The 15,745-nt window shown below is 43.2% G+C and overlaps 1 protein-coding gene across 4 annotated transcripts in view; it reads right to left on the reverse strand.

The window, feature by feature from the left end:
* Positions 1-15,745, reverse strand: part of rnf144aa (ring finger protein 144aa) — a 57,862-nt gene that overhangs the window by 12,285 nt on the left and 29,832 nt on the right. For all 4 annotated transcript variants that reach the window (XM_055864306.1, XM_055864305.1, XM_055864304.1 and 1 more), the window contains 3 exons: positions 10,983-11,133; positions 5,415-5,519; positions 1,302-1,362 (listed from right to left, as the gene is read on the reverse strand). In XM_055864306.1, the coding sequence (XP_055720281.1) occupies positions 1,302-1,362; positions 5,415-5,519; positions 10,983-11,117 (301 nt within the window). In that variant the 5' untranslated portion in view covers positions 11,118-11,133. The remainder of the gene's footprint in view (positions 1-1,301; positions 1,363-5,414; positions 5,520-10,982; positions 11,134-15,745) is intronic.

The raw sequence follows: 15,745 nt of genomic DNA on the forward strand, positions 1-15,745 counted from the left end.
CTAGCTAGCTACTTTTGCTCTGACTAAGTACATTTAGCTAGCTAGCTGGCTAGCTGACTAGCCAGATCTGCAGCATTGCATCTGCACCATTGACCATGAAGACTGACTGCGAGTGGTTGTTGCGACTCATTCACTCGTGGTAGCGCAAAAACTGCTCTCCTTGAATGACAGGGGGCGGGGAATGGTGTGCGTGGAAGGAGAGAGACATTTTACATTTACATTTTAGTCATTTAGCAGATGCTCTTATCCAGAGCGACTTACAGTAGAGTGCATACATTTTACATACTGAGACAAGGATATCCCTACCGGCCAAACCCTCCCTAACCCGGACGACGCTATGCCAATTGTGCGTCGCCCCACGGACCTCCCGGTTGCGGCCGGCTGCGACAGAGCCTGGGCGCGAACCCAGAGACTCTGGTGGCGCAGCTAGCACTGCGATGCAGTGCCCTAGACCACTGCGCCACCCGAGACGACTCACGTAGCAAACGGAGTAAACAACAAAAACTGACATTATTTCACCGCCGAAGAGCCGGCGTTAACACGTTTAACAAACCAAACATTGAAATACCGTTATACAAGACTACATTTAGGTAGGGTGGCCTAGTGGTAAGAGTGTTGGACTAGTAACCAAAAGGTTGCAAGTTCAAATCCCCGAGCTGACAAGGTACACATCTGTCGTTCTGCCCCTGAAAATAAGAATTTGTCATAACTGACTTGCCTAGAAAAAAAGAAAAAAAAGGTATACCGCCCAGCCATACACCATTCACAGCAGAAGGGCAGAATACTGCTCAGTGAGACTTTTACAACACTGCTCACATTCGAAAGGTATAAAAATATACCTTATTAAATATACAGACAACCACAGACGCTGAATTCATAACCGAACACAGGGACTAAATATTAAAGGCTTTGAATTAGGATATTTAGACATACTGTATAGACATATAGTCCACAGCCAGACACAGTTTAGGTTATGATATAGCACTACCTATCCAATTAACATCACTTTAAATGTACCTGAAAAGGCTTTCCCCTCATGCATTTTTGATGGTGGCTGTGTTAAACTTTGATACAGATTTTAGGTTAAATCAGAACACAATAAAAAAGTTAGAGGGCTGTCATTGTCCTCCAGGTCAAATTGATATTGGACTCCAGGAAGAGTAGTTTCTGCCTTGGCAGCAGCTAATGGGGATCCCTAATAAATTCTAAATGGTGTGGGGAGACAAGGGAGTCAGGTGGGGCTCAATGACCTACACGCCTATGAGCAGCGATGCGGTCGGCGCGGTTCCTCTCCCACTTACCCCTCTCAAACTGCAGCTTCTTGTATCTCTGCATAATCGCTGTAGCCACTATGCACTCAATCTGCAGGAGAAAGAAGAGGAAGAGTTAGGGACGTGATCGCGTACCAAACGAATACAGGGACATGATGCTTTCAGCCACACTACAGTCTGAAGATGATCAGTTACAAAACCCCACTCAATTCCAGCATCATTAGGACGAGCCCACCGGTTTTATTCACATGTTCCGTGAGAGGTGTATTTGCATACTGGCTACATATGCTAAAGGTTAAATGTAGTCATTATGCAATGATGAAACATTTTTTGGGGGGGGGTGGGGGCTTTGAGTGTGAGAACAGTCAATTATGAGTCAGACATATCTGTCATAGTGGCTGGATGAGAGACGCCTCGACTCAAGCCGGGTCCCATTAAAAGCCAGTGACTATGATTGATTGAAAACATACGGCCGTGCCGCCGGCCTCCGAAACAGAGAGTGAGAGGTGAGGCGCAGTGCCCTCGGCTTGACCTCAAATCGGGGAAGGACGCAGACGAGCGGGGCCCATGCACTCTGTATAAACACGCTGACACGTCTAGAAGGTGGGCCAGAGCTGAGACGGAGCTAGGCCAGACTGGTTTGTGCAGGTAGTTTTGGAGAAGACGGAGAGCGATATTCACAGAGAGGGCTAATGTCTGCTCAGCAAGGGACCCCAATTAAAAACACTGTCCTTCTGCAGCCTCAGAGGTCTCTGGAATGGATGTGGAGGTCTTTGAGGTCATGTTAAGAGATTTCTTTGATCTAAATAAAGCACATACATCATATGTATAGTATATGTATAGTAATTAGTAGTAGTAATAGAACAAGTTCAACAGGTATAAATATCAATAAAAGTAAATAAGTATTGGGCCAGGAAAGACACGAATCCCCGATATATATATATTTTTTATGTCTTTCAAATCCACGACGGCCACTTGAAATTCATTGGTTTTGGTCATCAATGCTAATATTAGCAGTTGATAGCAGCTTAGTAAATAAATCTGAAGAGTGAATTAAAGTTTCTCTTGGCCCATACAAGTTTAAAGGTAAGGAGACTATTTCTGTAACTATCCCTTTAAATTGGAACTTTCCACTTCCCCCGCATGTGTAAATAACTACCGTACTAACTGTGTAAATATGGAAGAAATAAAATACTTAAATATTCTTAAATTGTTTTTCCCTACAGTACATCCAGAGATTCAGACCCCTTGACTTTTTTCACATCATATAACGTTACAGCCGTATTCTAAAACAAATTAAATTAAAGAAATAATGACAGTGAAAAAAGGTTTTTAGAAATGTTTGCAAATTTATACATTTTTAAACAGAAATACCTTATTGACATAGGTATTCGAACCCTTTGCTATGAGACTGAAAATTGAGCTTAGGTGCATCCTATATCCATTGATCATCCTTGAGAGGTTTCCACAACTTGATTGGAGTCCACCTGTGGTAAATTCAATTGGTTGAACATGATTTGGAAAGGCACACACCTGTCTATACAAGGTCCCACAGTTGACAGTGCATGTCAGAGCAAAAACCAAGCCCTAAGGTCGAAGGAATTGTCCGTAGAGCTGTCTGCAGAAATGAAGGTCCCCAAGAATAGAGTGGTCTCCATCATTCCTAAATAGAAGAAGTATGCAACCACCAAGACTATTTCTAGAGCTGGCAGCCAAACTGAGCAATCGGGGGAGAAGGGCATTGTTCAGGGAAGTGACCAAGAACCCAAATGGTCACTCAGACAGAGCTCCAGAGTTCCTCTGTTGAGATGGGAGAATCTTCCAGAAGGACAACCATTTCTGCAGCACTCCACCAATCAGGTCTTTATGGTATAGTGGCCAGACGGAAGCCACTCCTTAGTAAAAGGCAAGACAGCCCACTTGGAGTTTGCCAAAAGGCACCTAAAATAGTCTCAGATCATGAGAAACAAGATTCTCTGGGTCTCATGAAACCAAGATTAAACTCATTGGCCTGAATTCCAAGGGTCACGTCTGGAGGAAACCTGGCATCAACCCTACAGTGAAGCATGGTGGTGGCAGCATCATGCTGTGGGGGTGTTTTTCAGCGGCAGGGACTGGGAGACTAGTCGGGATTGAGGGAAAGATAAATTGAGCAAAGTACTAAGAGATCCTAGATGAAAACCTGCTCCAGAGTGCTCAAGACCTCAGAATGGGGAAAAGGTTCACCTTCCAACAGGACAACAACCCTAAGCACACAGCCAAGACAACGCAGGAGTGGCTTCAGGACAAGTCTCTGAATGTCCTTGAGTGGTCAGAGCCCGGACTTGAACCCGATCTAACGTCTCTGGAGAGACCTGAAAATAGCTGTTTAGCGACGCTCCCCATCCAACCTGACAGAGCTTGAGAGGATCTGCAGAGAAGAATGGGAGAACTTCCCCAAACACAGGTGTGCCAAGCTTGTAGCGTCATACCCAAGACTCAAGGCTGTAATCGCTGCCAAAGGTGCGTCAACAACGTAGTAGTAAAGGGTCTGAGTACTTAAGTAAATGTGATATTTAATTGGACTTTTTTGCAAAAATGTCTAAAAAACAGTTTTTGCTTTGTCATTATGGGGTATTGTCTATAGATTGAAGAGGATCATCTGTCTGTGCTGAACAAAGAGGGAGCCCCATACGCACTGAGCCTGGCCAACCATCTGTAAAGAGAGCAGTCTTTCCTCAGTGAAACCAGGAAGTACTACGGTGCCGAGTTGGAGGTCCAGTGCAGAGGCTGCAAGCGGGTACGTATAAAGCTGGGTGGAGAAATAGAGGGTCCAATGAATTACCTGATGGGAGGGGACTTTCAAGTCTTTAACAAAACTAGTGTTGGTGACTGCAATCTACTTCAAGGGCAAGTGGAGAGAGGCATTTGAGGAGTCCCGAGAAGATCAGGTTCAAAGTGAGCAAGATTTAGAAACTGCCAGTGGAAAATATGAAATTTGCATTCAATGTCCACTTGACCTTCATCCCTGATATCAACTGCCAGATTCTGGAGATGCCCTATGATGGAACCAATGTGAGCAAGCTCAATATGCTCCCTGATGAGGGCTGGAGGAGCAGCTCACATATGAGAACTTTGCGGCGTGGACGGGGCCAGTGAGGATCCAGTACATGGAGGCACGAGCGTAACATCCACAATGTAAGTTGGATGAGACCTACAACCTGAATGACATTTTGTCTAGGACGGGCATAGTTGACACCTTAGACTGGTCTAGCGACTTCTCAGGCATGTCTCCCGATGACGACCTGCAGTTGGCTGGAGTGGTGAAAAAGGCCTTTGCAGAAGTGAACGAGCAGTGCACCAAGGCCGCTGTCATCACCGCTCGCTTGCTTGCTTGAAATAATATGACTTATGTTCTTCTTTTTGGAAACCTAAAGTACACACCTTCAAAGCCGATCAGCCCTTTTTGTTCTTCACCCGCCACAACGACACACAGAAAATCCTCTTCTGTGGCAACTACTGTTGCCTTAAGGCTTGGTCACATGGTTTTCCTTGATGATCTGATGGTACACATGTAATGCATTGTGCCTCACTATGAAATAGTCAGTTACCCTACTTTGTAGTGTCTCCATAGCCAGGTCCCGGATCTGTTTGTTCTTGCCAACTCCATTGCTCAACGTCAAGCCAATCACTGGCATGACAATGAATGACAAGAAGTTGATATGATAGCACAAACAGACCGGCCCTCAGGCTAGTTTCCCCATCATCTAGCATGACTGTGTTGTGTCTGTGTAACCTCCCTGTTGTCGTCTCGATATGAACACACTTTATGAAAGAGACTTTTGTCAATTCTGCATCGATTCTGTTTTGTTGCTGTAAAACGCAAGCATCGAGTCCAGTAAAATCAAATGCAATTATCCTCCAACTTGCCACAACTTTGTGTATTGTGATCATGAATTCACTCACATGAATTATGAAGATGTGCGTGTTCTGATGTAAGAAAGGATTTCTTACAATTAAGCAACTGTTCACTGGAAATAAGCGCCAGCTGAAGTGTGATGGTACAATACATGACTGTTTTTCATTGAATGTATCAATATCATAATTGTATCTTCCCCTCAATCAAATTATTAAAAGTAAAATACAAATAGTTGGAAATAATACCTCATTTTCCAATAAGTGTCCTCGTTTTGGACAGGCAGAGTCTGGACAGCTAATAGCAGTTTCAAGGCCCTCTTTGATCAGGAGTTCCACATACTGCTTCAGGCACTGAAAAAAAAAAAAAGAGCATAACATTGATCTCATTCTATGGCCAGAATCGGAAAATGTGTAGGAATATTGTGTGGTGCGATGACAAACTCCACTGTGCCTCTCCCTCTCTGAAACCCATAGTAGATGTTCTCTGCTTTTGGGATTGACTATTCATTCTGCTATCTATTTCTTTATTTACAGTGTCTGGTTAGCTGAAGAGAAGCATGCTAACCACATAACATTCTAATGAAAGTATTTTTTGAATGAATGAGATAATGATAGAGGGACTTCTAAACTAAGGCTCCTCTCAGCTACAAGATGAACGCTTGCATTGTGGTACAAATCCTGCCCATTCCCTATAAGCAACTGCAGTGAACTGCAGTTTACTCCCAAACTAAAAGCCATTGCTCTTTCATAGCTCTGATTGAGCTCCAGTGAACAGGAACGGTATAATCAAAACTTGTTAATGGCGCGATGCTTCACTGTTCAAATAGGCCATCGTCGTAAAACAAGTACAGCAGACCTGATATTTATCACTGAGTTATTGACTTTTTATGCCTCATTATTTTTACGGTTCCGAAAACAAATGTTTTTTCATGTTTTGTATTTCTCCCACTCTCCAAACACTGAGTGGCAAGAGAAATAGCATGGTTAATATTAAGGCGGAGGATGAAAGGGACTGAGTTTTCAAGCATGTTTAGACATTTCCCATGCTGGGAGAGTCATGGCTGTGGTACCAGCTTGCTTGTCAGGTAAAATGTCCATTTGCCTCTCTGTCTTCATGCAGGACATCAGTCCAGATTGACTGCAGGAGAAATGTAGTTCAGTGGAGTTTAATGACATGTAAACACTGGGAGATACCAGTTATATTTCTGTACATGCAATGCAAACAAAATAGCAAGATCAGGAAGTCGAGAAGGGATTTAAAGTTGCAGTGAGATTTCAGATTTACACTGGTAGATGGACCATGGACTTGTGTAGGAGTTGCTGACTCCCAATAGGTCCTAGATCTAAGTATTAACTAGGTATGTGAGGTACAGTGGGGTCCGAAATTATTGGATCCCTTGATAAAGATGAGAAAAAAAACTGCATAAAATAAATAATAGAAATACTGAGATGTATTGTATGCACATTATTTTATATTAATACAATTACTCAGAGAAAGAGATTGTTTAAAAAAAATCAAATATCAAAAAAATATCAAAATTATTGGATCGCCTGTTTCTAATACTCCAGCAGCCTCACCTTGAGCCTTGAATATATTTTATGACATACATGATTTTGTTAACTAGTAAATAGTAGCCTACAGCAAAGTGTGTTTAAATAATTTCTAACTTGTTAACAATTTCTGCTAGTTATTTTTTACTACCATGTGGGTTTTAGCTTGCTTGAGCCTGCTAAACTGAGGAGTGTTAATTCAGCTGTTTCCAAACATGTTTTTTAAATAATTTTTTTACTCGTTTTTTTTCTAATCTTAACAGGAAAATGCCACGGGCACTATCTGATGTGTGGAGACATTTCACTGCAGCTAATGTAGAAGGACAAGCTGTGTACATTTGCAAATACTGTGCCAAATCATGTGAAGAATGCAACAAAGCTGCAGAATCATCTGGCCAAGTGCATAAAGTTGCCTCAGCGGTCACAACTAGCAACTTCTGACAAAAGTCCCTCTACTTCTATTCGAGGTGAAAATGATGAATCAGACACCTTATTGATAGCAACAGCTCATGGTCCTCCTGGAATCAGAAGTTATTTTGACTCAATGGAGGAACGTAGTCAGAGAAATGCTGATGAACGTCTTGCTCGAGCTGTGTATGCAACTGGTTCACCTCTGATGCTCACAGGCAATGTGTATTGGAAGAGATTTCTGAATGTTCTTCGCTCAGCATACACCCCTCCAACCAGACATGCTTTATCTACTCATTTGCTGGATGCAGAGTTCAAGTGAAGGTCAAGAAAATCATAGAGAAAGTAGACTATTGCAATCATCTCTGATGGGTGGTCGAATGTCTGTGGGCAAGGAATAATTAACTACATAACTTCCACCCCTCAACCAGTATTCTACAAGAGCACAGACACACCATTCTCTACATTGCAGATGAGCTGAAGGCAGTCATCAATGACCTTGGACCACAGAAGGTATTTACACTGGTGACAGACAACGCTGCGAACATGAAGGCTGCTTGGTCTAAAGTGGACGAGTCCTACCCTCACCTCACATCACATCCATTGGCTGTGCTGTTCATGCATTGAATCTGCTCCTCAGGGACATCATGGCACTGAAAACAATGGCTACACTCTACAAGAGAGCCAAATAAATGGTTAGGTATGTGAAGGGTCATCAAGTTATAGCAGCAATCTACCTCACCAAGCAAAGTGAGAAGAATAAGAGCACCACATTGAAGCTGCCCAGCAACACCTGTTGGGGTGGTGTTGTCATCATGTTTGACAGTCTCTTGGAGGGGAAGGAGTCTCTCGAAGAAATGACCATATCACAGTCTGCTGATATGGACAGCGCCATCAAGGGGATCCTCCTGGATGATATATTATGGGAGAGAGTGGTAAAAGCAGCCTTAAACTCCTGAAACCTATAGCAGTAGCCATTGCGTGGATTGAGAGAGGCAATGCCATCCTGCCTGATGTTCAGACTCTGCTTGCAGAAGAGAAGAAATCCATACTGCCCTGCCCACTTCACTGTTGCTCCAAGCAGAGGAAACTGCAGTTCTGAAATACATCAAAAAGCGTGAAGACTTCTGCCTGAAGCCCAAATACGCCACAACATACATGTTGGACCCCAAGTATGCAGGCAAGAGCATCATGTCTGCTGCAGAGATCAACAAGGCCTATGGTGTCATCACTACCGTGTCTCGCCACCTTGGCCTGGAAGAGGGCAAGGTTCTTGGCAGTCTGGCGAAGTACACTTCCAAGCAAGGGCTTTGGGATGGAGATGTAATATGGCAGTCGTGCCAACATATCTCATCAGCCACCTGGTGGAAGGGACTTTGTGGATCTGAGGCTCTTTCTCCTGTTGCCTCCATCATCCTCCAAATCCCACCAACATCAGCCGCCTCAGAGCGCAACTGGTCCTTGTTTGGGAACACACACACCAAAGCACGTAACGGGTTGACAACAGGGTTAAAAATTGGTGGCCATCTGGGCAAATTTTAGGCTTTTTGAGCCTGACAACAAGCCAACACCAACAAGGTTGGAAAGTGACAGTGAAGATGAGGCCTCAGAGTCTGACGTTCAAGAGGTGGACATTGAGGAGGTCCAGGGAGAAGACATGGAAGCCTAAGAGGAAGACAACCAAAGCTTTGGTTTCTTGAATATCATTTTACAGATGTATGTTGAAAACATTTTTGGGAGATGCGATGGATCATTGGGGATCATTCAATAGTCCCTTTTGTTGTTCAGTGAAATCATCCCATGTGAAGAGTCAACTCACTTAAAGTTCAATTCGGAACTAAATAAAATCAAATTTATATTGGAAGGATTTTATCATTTGCAATTATGTCTACTTAAAAGATAAGGTAAAAGGTTTATGTTTCTGTCTCCATATGATATGGTAAATATATCTAAACATAATATTTACTAACTTAATATTAATTTGCATATATTTCCACAGAAAGTTTACACCCCTGAATATTCCCCAAAATGTGCAACCTGAGCTGCATGTGGGACATAACTTATATCATAAATATGACTGGTGGAGTTATGAAGATTAAACCTGTTCTCTTAAAAAAAATTAAAAAAATCCCAATTAGTACATTTGAGTTTAACCACAATATGTATTGTATTATTTGTTCTGTCTTTTCTGGTGGATTCAATTGAAAATCGCAACAAACTTTATAGGTCTCGTTTTAAAAATAGCTATATTTGAGAAATTATTTCTTTTTCAAATAACTGAAAGTGAGATGTTGTAATCTGAATAAAGGGGAAAAGGCCATTCTTGAAGATGGGGTGAGACATTCTTATTAATTTGCTATACAGAATCTTTACAGATCCTTGATATCCTTCGTCTGTGTTAATGGAGTGCCCTCTAAGAATAATAAAAAAAATAAAAAAAAGGTTTTCAAGTCCAGAGACTGATTTTGTGGTCAATTAACCATTTCTTTGTGGATTCAGCCCACCCACCCACACAGTGCATTGGGAAAGTATTCAGACCCCTTGACTTTTTCCACAATTTGTTACGTTACAGCCTTATTCCAAAATTGTACAAAATTATAAATTTTTCCTCAATCTACACACAATACCCCATAATGAAAAAAGCAAAAACAGGTTTTTAGAAATACCTTATTTACATAAGTATTCAGACCCTTTGCTATGACTCAATTGAGCTCAGGTGCATATTGTTTCCATTGATCAGCCTTGAGCTGTTTCTACAACTTGATTGGAGTCCACCTGTGGTAAATTCAATTGATTGGACATGATTTGGAAAGACACCTGTCTATATAAAGGTCCCACAGTTGACAGGGCATGTCAGAGCAAAAACCAAGCCATGAGGTTGATGGAATTGTCCGTTGAGCTCCGAGACAAGATTGTGTCAAGGCACAGATCTGCAGAAGGGTACCAAAAAATGTATGCAGCATTGAAGGTTCCCAAGAACAATGGCCTCCATCATTCTTAAATGGAAGAAGTTTATAAAACGCCAAGACTTGTCCTAGATCTGGCCGCCCGGCCAAACTGAGCAATCGGGAGAGAAAGGCCTTGGACAGGGAGGTGACCAAGAACCCAATGGTCACTCTGAATTCCTTTGTGGAGATGAGAGAACCTTCCAGAAGAACAACCATCTCTGCAGCACTCCACCAAAAATCAGGCCCTGGTAGAGTAGCCAGACAGAAGCCACTCCTCAGTAAAAGGCAAACGACAGCCCGCTTGGAGTTTACAAAAAAGACTCTAAAACCATGAAAAACAAGATTCTCTGGTCTGATGAAACCAAGATTGAACTCTTTGGCCTGAATGCCAAGCGTCACATTTGGTGGAAACCTGGCACCAGCCCTACGGTGAAGCATGCGGGTGGCAGCATCATGCTGTGGGGATGTTTTTCAGCGACAGAGAAACTCCCCAAATATAGGTGTGCCAAGCTTGTAGCATCATACCCAAGAAGACTCGAGGCTGTAATCGCTGCCAAAAGGTGCTTCAACAAAGTACTGATTAGAGGGTCTGAATAGTTGTGTAAATGTGATGAGTTTTTATTTTTAATGCATTTGCAAAAATTTCTAAAAACCTGTTTTTGCTTTGTCATTATGGGGTATTGTGTGTAGATTGATGAGGAAAAACTGACTAGTTTTGCTACTCTCGTGTCCTTATATCGGTTGTTATTATTACATTTTGTAATCTATAAAAAGCGGTCATTTAATTTTGATGACGGTCTTCAACCATAAATCGGCGGTTACACGATTATACAATTACTGAGCCAGCCCTAATGCATACAGAGGACATTTTGACAAGATGGGTAAAAGACGATGAAAGGGCACTCACTAGTGTACAGAAGACACATTGGCACTGCGTGATGGTGGTCATCTGCTCCAGCGGGAACTCTCCAAGGCACAGTTTGCAGGAGACCAGGGGGTCCAGGGCCAGGTCCCAGGTGGGCCGATACCTGGCTGTGTTCATCTTGCCTGGCACAGAGCTGACAGAGACAGAGAGAGAGAGACAGAGACCGAGGGGAGTTAAAGAAATAGGTTGGATAATGTTTGTTGTTTCACAGACAACAAAAGGAAACTGATATGATATTCACGAGGTGTGAATGAAGCTAGCTCAATGAGCATGTATACATGATCTGTCCCCTAATCCAAGGCGTGCACATATTTTCCTGTGATATTATGCATTGGCCAAAAAGGCTTAGTGAGTTGCGTCCAAGTGAGGACACATTAGAGACACAGGACAATGCAGAGTGACACCAGCTCTTTGCCTAAACGTCCCTCGTCAGTAACTATCATTTCCGTTCTGTTCTGGTTGCTCACAGACAGAGAATACATTTAGGGCCCTTTAAAATGCGTGATACGGACAGAATCACGGAACCCAGACATTTAAACGGAATTCAACAATAGCATTGAACTTAGTAGGGAATCAACTAAATGTAGGGAAAGGGGGATACCTAGTCAGTTGTACAACTGAATGCATTCAACTGAAATGTGTTTCTGCATAAATGTATTACATTTGCCCAAGTTTATCATAAGATATGAACAAGTGATTCAATTTTCCTGCAACTTTCTGAAGAGGCAACGGAATCCCCCCCCGGGCTGTGTATGTACAGAGCGCACATCTACCACTTTGTGTAGCCGTTAGCGATGATGCTAATGAAAATTCTTCTGGTAGATGAAAAGGCTTTTCCCAAAAAACCTTTTCAATTGAATGTTAACTATAAAGTAGCCTATGCTGACCTGGCAGAATGATATCATGATTATTTGCATCAATCCAATGGGTATTTTGTTTTGAACACTCTACCATCACATACAAAAACATCAAAACAACATCCCCTTGCTAGGGAATTAAAGGGTAACTACACCCAAAAATCTACATTTCTCAGTTCTCCCAGACCTCAAAAGTGTTCTCCTGATGTGGTTAAAGCTTTGTTGTAGACTTAGAACATCCAATTTAATCGATTTTGTATTATCAATTGTGATTTTCAGAGGGTAAACCTGAAAAACAAAACGAAAAAAAAAAAAACAGGTGAAAACAGAAACCTGAAAAAACGAAACGGAGAAATTAGAATTTTGGAAAAAACTAAACGGAATCAGTAAAAAAATGCTACATTTTATAGAGCCCTAAATAAATACATCTCAAAACAAACAGTCCTGCAGCAAGCGTCTTGTTCCCCCATATGATAAAAGCATTCATATTAAAAATGTACCCTTTCCAGTCATCTCCTTTCTATTTGGAGAAAGTGGTTTATTTTGGGCCACCTCAACTCTGATTCCCACTGCCTTTCTTCCACCGTGGATGAGAGCGGAGGCGGCGAGATAGAGAGACACAGAAAGAGAGCGAGCAGAGAGTGGCTTAATGTCTCTGGGTGTTTACAGGGAGTGCCCCCATGAAGGCAACGTCAACACTGTCAAAATCTCCCATTGCTGCTAGGCAACTGGGGGGAGAGACGAGGGAGATTAGAAGGGGCCGACCAAATAAATAGTAGTTACTACTTAGACAAGTGAAAGCTAACAGAATAGGGTCCCTCTCAGAAACATAAAAGGGGAAGGAGGTGGAGTAGGAGGGAAGGAGGGGCTGCTGTGGGGGATGGGAATGAGTGATGACATGTAGGCAGCCCAACGCTGTCTACATGTGCTGCGGGGAGATAACGTGTCCTGACCTGTGCTAGGGGCTGACTGACAACACACTGGCCAGAGTGAGTTGCCCACAGGAACAGTGTGCTGGTATTGTAGCTGTATGTCAACAAGGTCAACACGCTGCATGGGAAGTCACCAAAACCACCCTGTGTCTACTCGACAAAAACATGGAGACAACAGTTGTGGGAATCATTATGTGATAAATTATTATACTAATGATATGACCCCTCCGGTCTCAGCCTCCAGTATTTATGCTGCAGTAGTTCATGTGTCGGGGGGCTAGGGTCAGTTTGTTATATCTGGAGGACTTCTCCTGTCTTATCCGGTGTCCTGTGTGAATTTAAGTATGCTCTCTCTAATTCTCTCCTTCTTTCTCTCGGAGGACCTGAGCTCTAGGACCATACGTCAGGACTACCTGGCATGATGACTCCTTGCTGTCCCCAGTCCACCTGGCCTTGCTGCTGCTCCAGTTTCAACTGTTCTGCCTGCGGCTATGGAACCCTGACCTGTTCACCGGACGTGCTAAAAAAGCCAACTGACATTTACTCCTGAGGTGCTGACTTGCTGCACCCTCGATAACTACTGTGATTATTATTATTTGACCATGCTGGTCATTTATGAACATTTGAACATCTTGGCCATGTTCTGTTATAATCTCCACCCGGCACAACCAGAAGAGGACTGACCACCCCTCATAGGCTGGTTCCTCTCTAGGTTTCTTCCTAGGTTTTGGCCTTTCTAGGGAGTTTTTCCTAGCCACTGTGCTTCTACACCTGCATTGCTTGCTGTTTGGGGTTTTAGGCTGGGTTTCTGTACAGCACTTTGAAATATCAGCTGAAGTACGAAGGGCTATATAAATAAATTTGATAGCAAGCAACTGAAATGTGCACTTCCTAATTAAAAAGTGATTACCCTTGATTTGTGGACTCTGGTCTTCCCTTCAACTCAGTGGAGGCAACCAGGTTTTTGTGTGTGTGTGTGTGTGTGTGTGAGTGAGAGTGAGAGTGAGAGAAAGAGAGCTTGAGGAGATCCTCCCCTCTATCCATTAGCGTACTACACTGGGCCTGCTTTCATCAGGACAGGCAGTGAGGCTAGCCAGGAGCTCTAAAAGCCAGTACTCTACACCAAATCAGACCGGAGGTGTCAAGAGAAGAGTCACTGGCTGCTCAGTGACTACCTGCCAGGGCCAGCTGAGATGGCAGCAAGTGTAAGCGGAATCCCATTAGCACTATAGATAGCCATATAATTGATGAAATTCTACGTGCATTATACAGCAGTCTTTACAGCGAGAGCCTCTTTGAAGAGGTTGTGTTGTCTGTTACAGTAGTACCAGGTAGATGGACTGCCACAATACAGACCGCGTACTCAATCACAGTACTATAAAGCTTCCTCCTCCCTTCTTCCCACCACCACCACCTCTGTATTGCTAAGGTTAACAATGAGAGTTAAGACGGACAAAGGAGCGTTTCACAAGGCGAGCCAGACGAGTGGAAAAGAGCAGACTTTTCTTGACAAAAAGGTGGTGCAATGCGAAAGGGAGCCCGCTGCATTATTTACAAGGCGGTCCATTATCGCTCAGCGAGAAAAACACACACACACACACACACACACACACACACACACCAAATGCATGATCTCGGCTCCCCGCTTTATGAAATGCACGTCTGGCAGGTCACACGTCGGCACCAATCAATACGCAGGGTTCCGTAAGTGAACGTGGTTAACCACTGCTAGACGAGGAAGTTGCCAGTCTTATCATTATAGATGAACTAAACGGAGTGGGAGTGATGAGTCCGGTGTAGCAGTCTAAGCTTCCAACCACATATGCCCCCTGGCAACAGGGGTTAGCGCCTGCAAAAAAATAACACAAATATATAAGAGGGAGGGTCAGATTTCTGACAACAGAGTGTGATTCTGTGTGTGTGTGTCTACATTTTGTAGTGTCCCAGGGGGTTTGAGGGCAGTTCCGTCATTCTGGTACTATAACTGCACAGAATGCATCTCTGTCTCTGTCAGTGTTGAACTCTTCCATAACATATTACGTGAGCAGCCTAGATAGTGAATGTGTACAGTAGAGAGTAGGGCTGCACGGAAAGTGGAGCAGTGGGCCTTTCTGAGATGAGCTAGCCAAGTAGGCCATCTATAAGTGGACATATCCTGTCCAGTTTATAATGGGCTACAGTATCCCTACGGTCGCTACACAATTCATCTTCCAGAGGAAAATGGGTCATCTTCAAAATGTATTGTCCATGACCCGAGTTATGACATGCAGAAACACATGACAATTCATTGTATAGGCCTAGTCGAACCTCCTTTTCGTTCTCAACAAGTCTGTCCCTACACTCTACCAGAGACCACACAATAGCCGAGCTCTGCATTAAAATCGATGCGATACGCGCTGCCATCGCTCGTTATTATCAATATTAAAACGCCTACTCGGCCGCGATGCAGACGGAGACCGGTCAAGAACGGCTCTCATTTGAACCTAGAAGCTTTCTCTGTAATTACATAATGTCGTATCAAACTGGGTTGCGTAAGGTCTATTTATACTCTACCTAGGCTAATGTGAGAGAATGCTTATGGCTGCAGCCTCCCGGAGCGGATGCACTCTGTGTTCCACACTCCAAACGCAGGTTCACTTTTGTGAAACGGCCAAGCCACAAGCCATCGCTGTGCATTTGTGCAAAACGCAGAGGCTGTGGTGTTGGATAGGTGTACTTTCTCAAAGAGACCAAAGCTCTGTTAAACAACTGATGACCTGCCCCTGGTCAATTCAACCTTTGAAGGACATTTAAAATAAAATAAAAAATAGAAAAAGACACAATGGCTTAGAGATGGAATCAACCTGTATTTGTCACATGCACCGAATACAATAGGTGTAGACCCTACCTGAAATGCTTACTTACCAACAATGCAGTTACGAAAAATAAGAGTTAGGAAAAAAAATATATATATAAA

Source organism: Salvelinus fontinalis, chromosome 16, assembly GCF_029448725.1.
Source record: "Salvelinus fontinalis isolate EN_2023a chromosome 16, ASM2944872v1, whole genome shotgun sequence".
NCBI lineage: Eukaryota > Metazoa > Chordata > Actinopteri > Salmoniformes > Salmonidae > Salvelinus > Salvelinus fontinalis.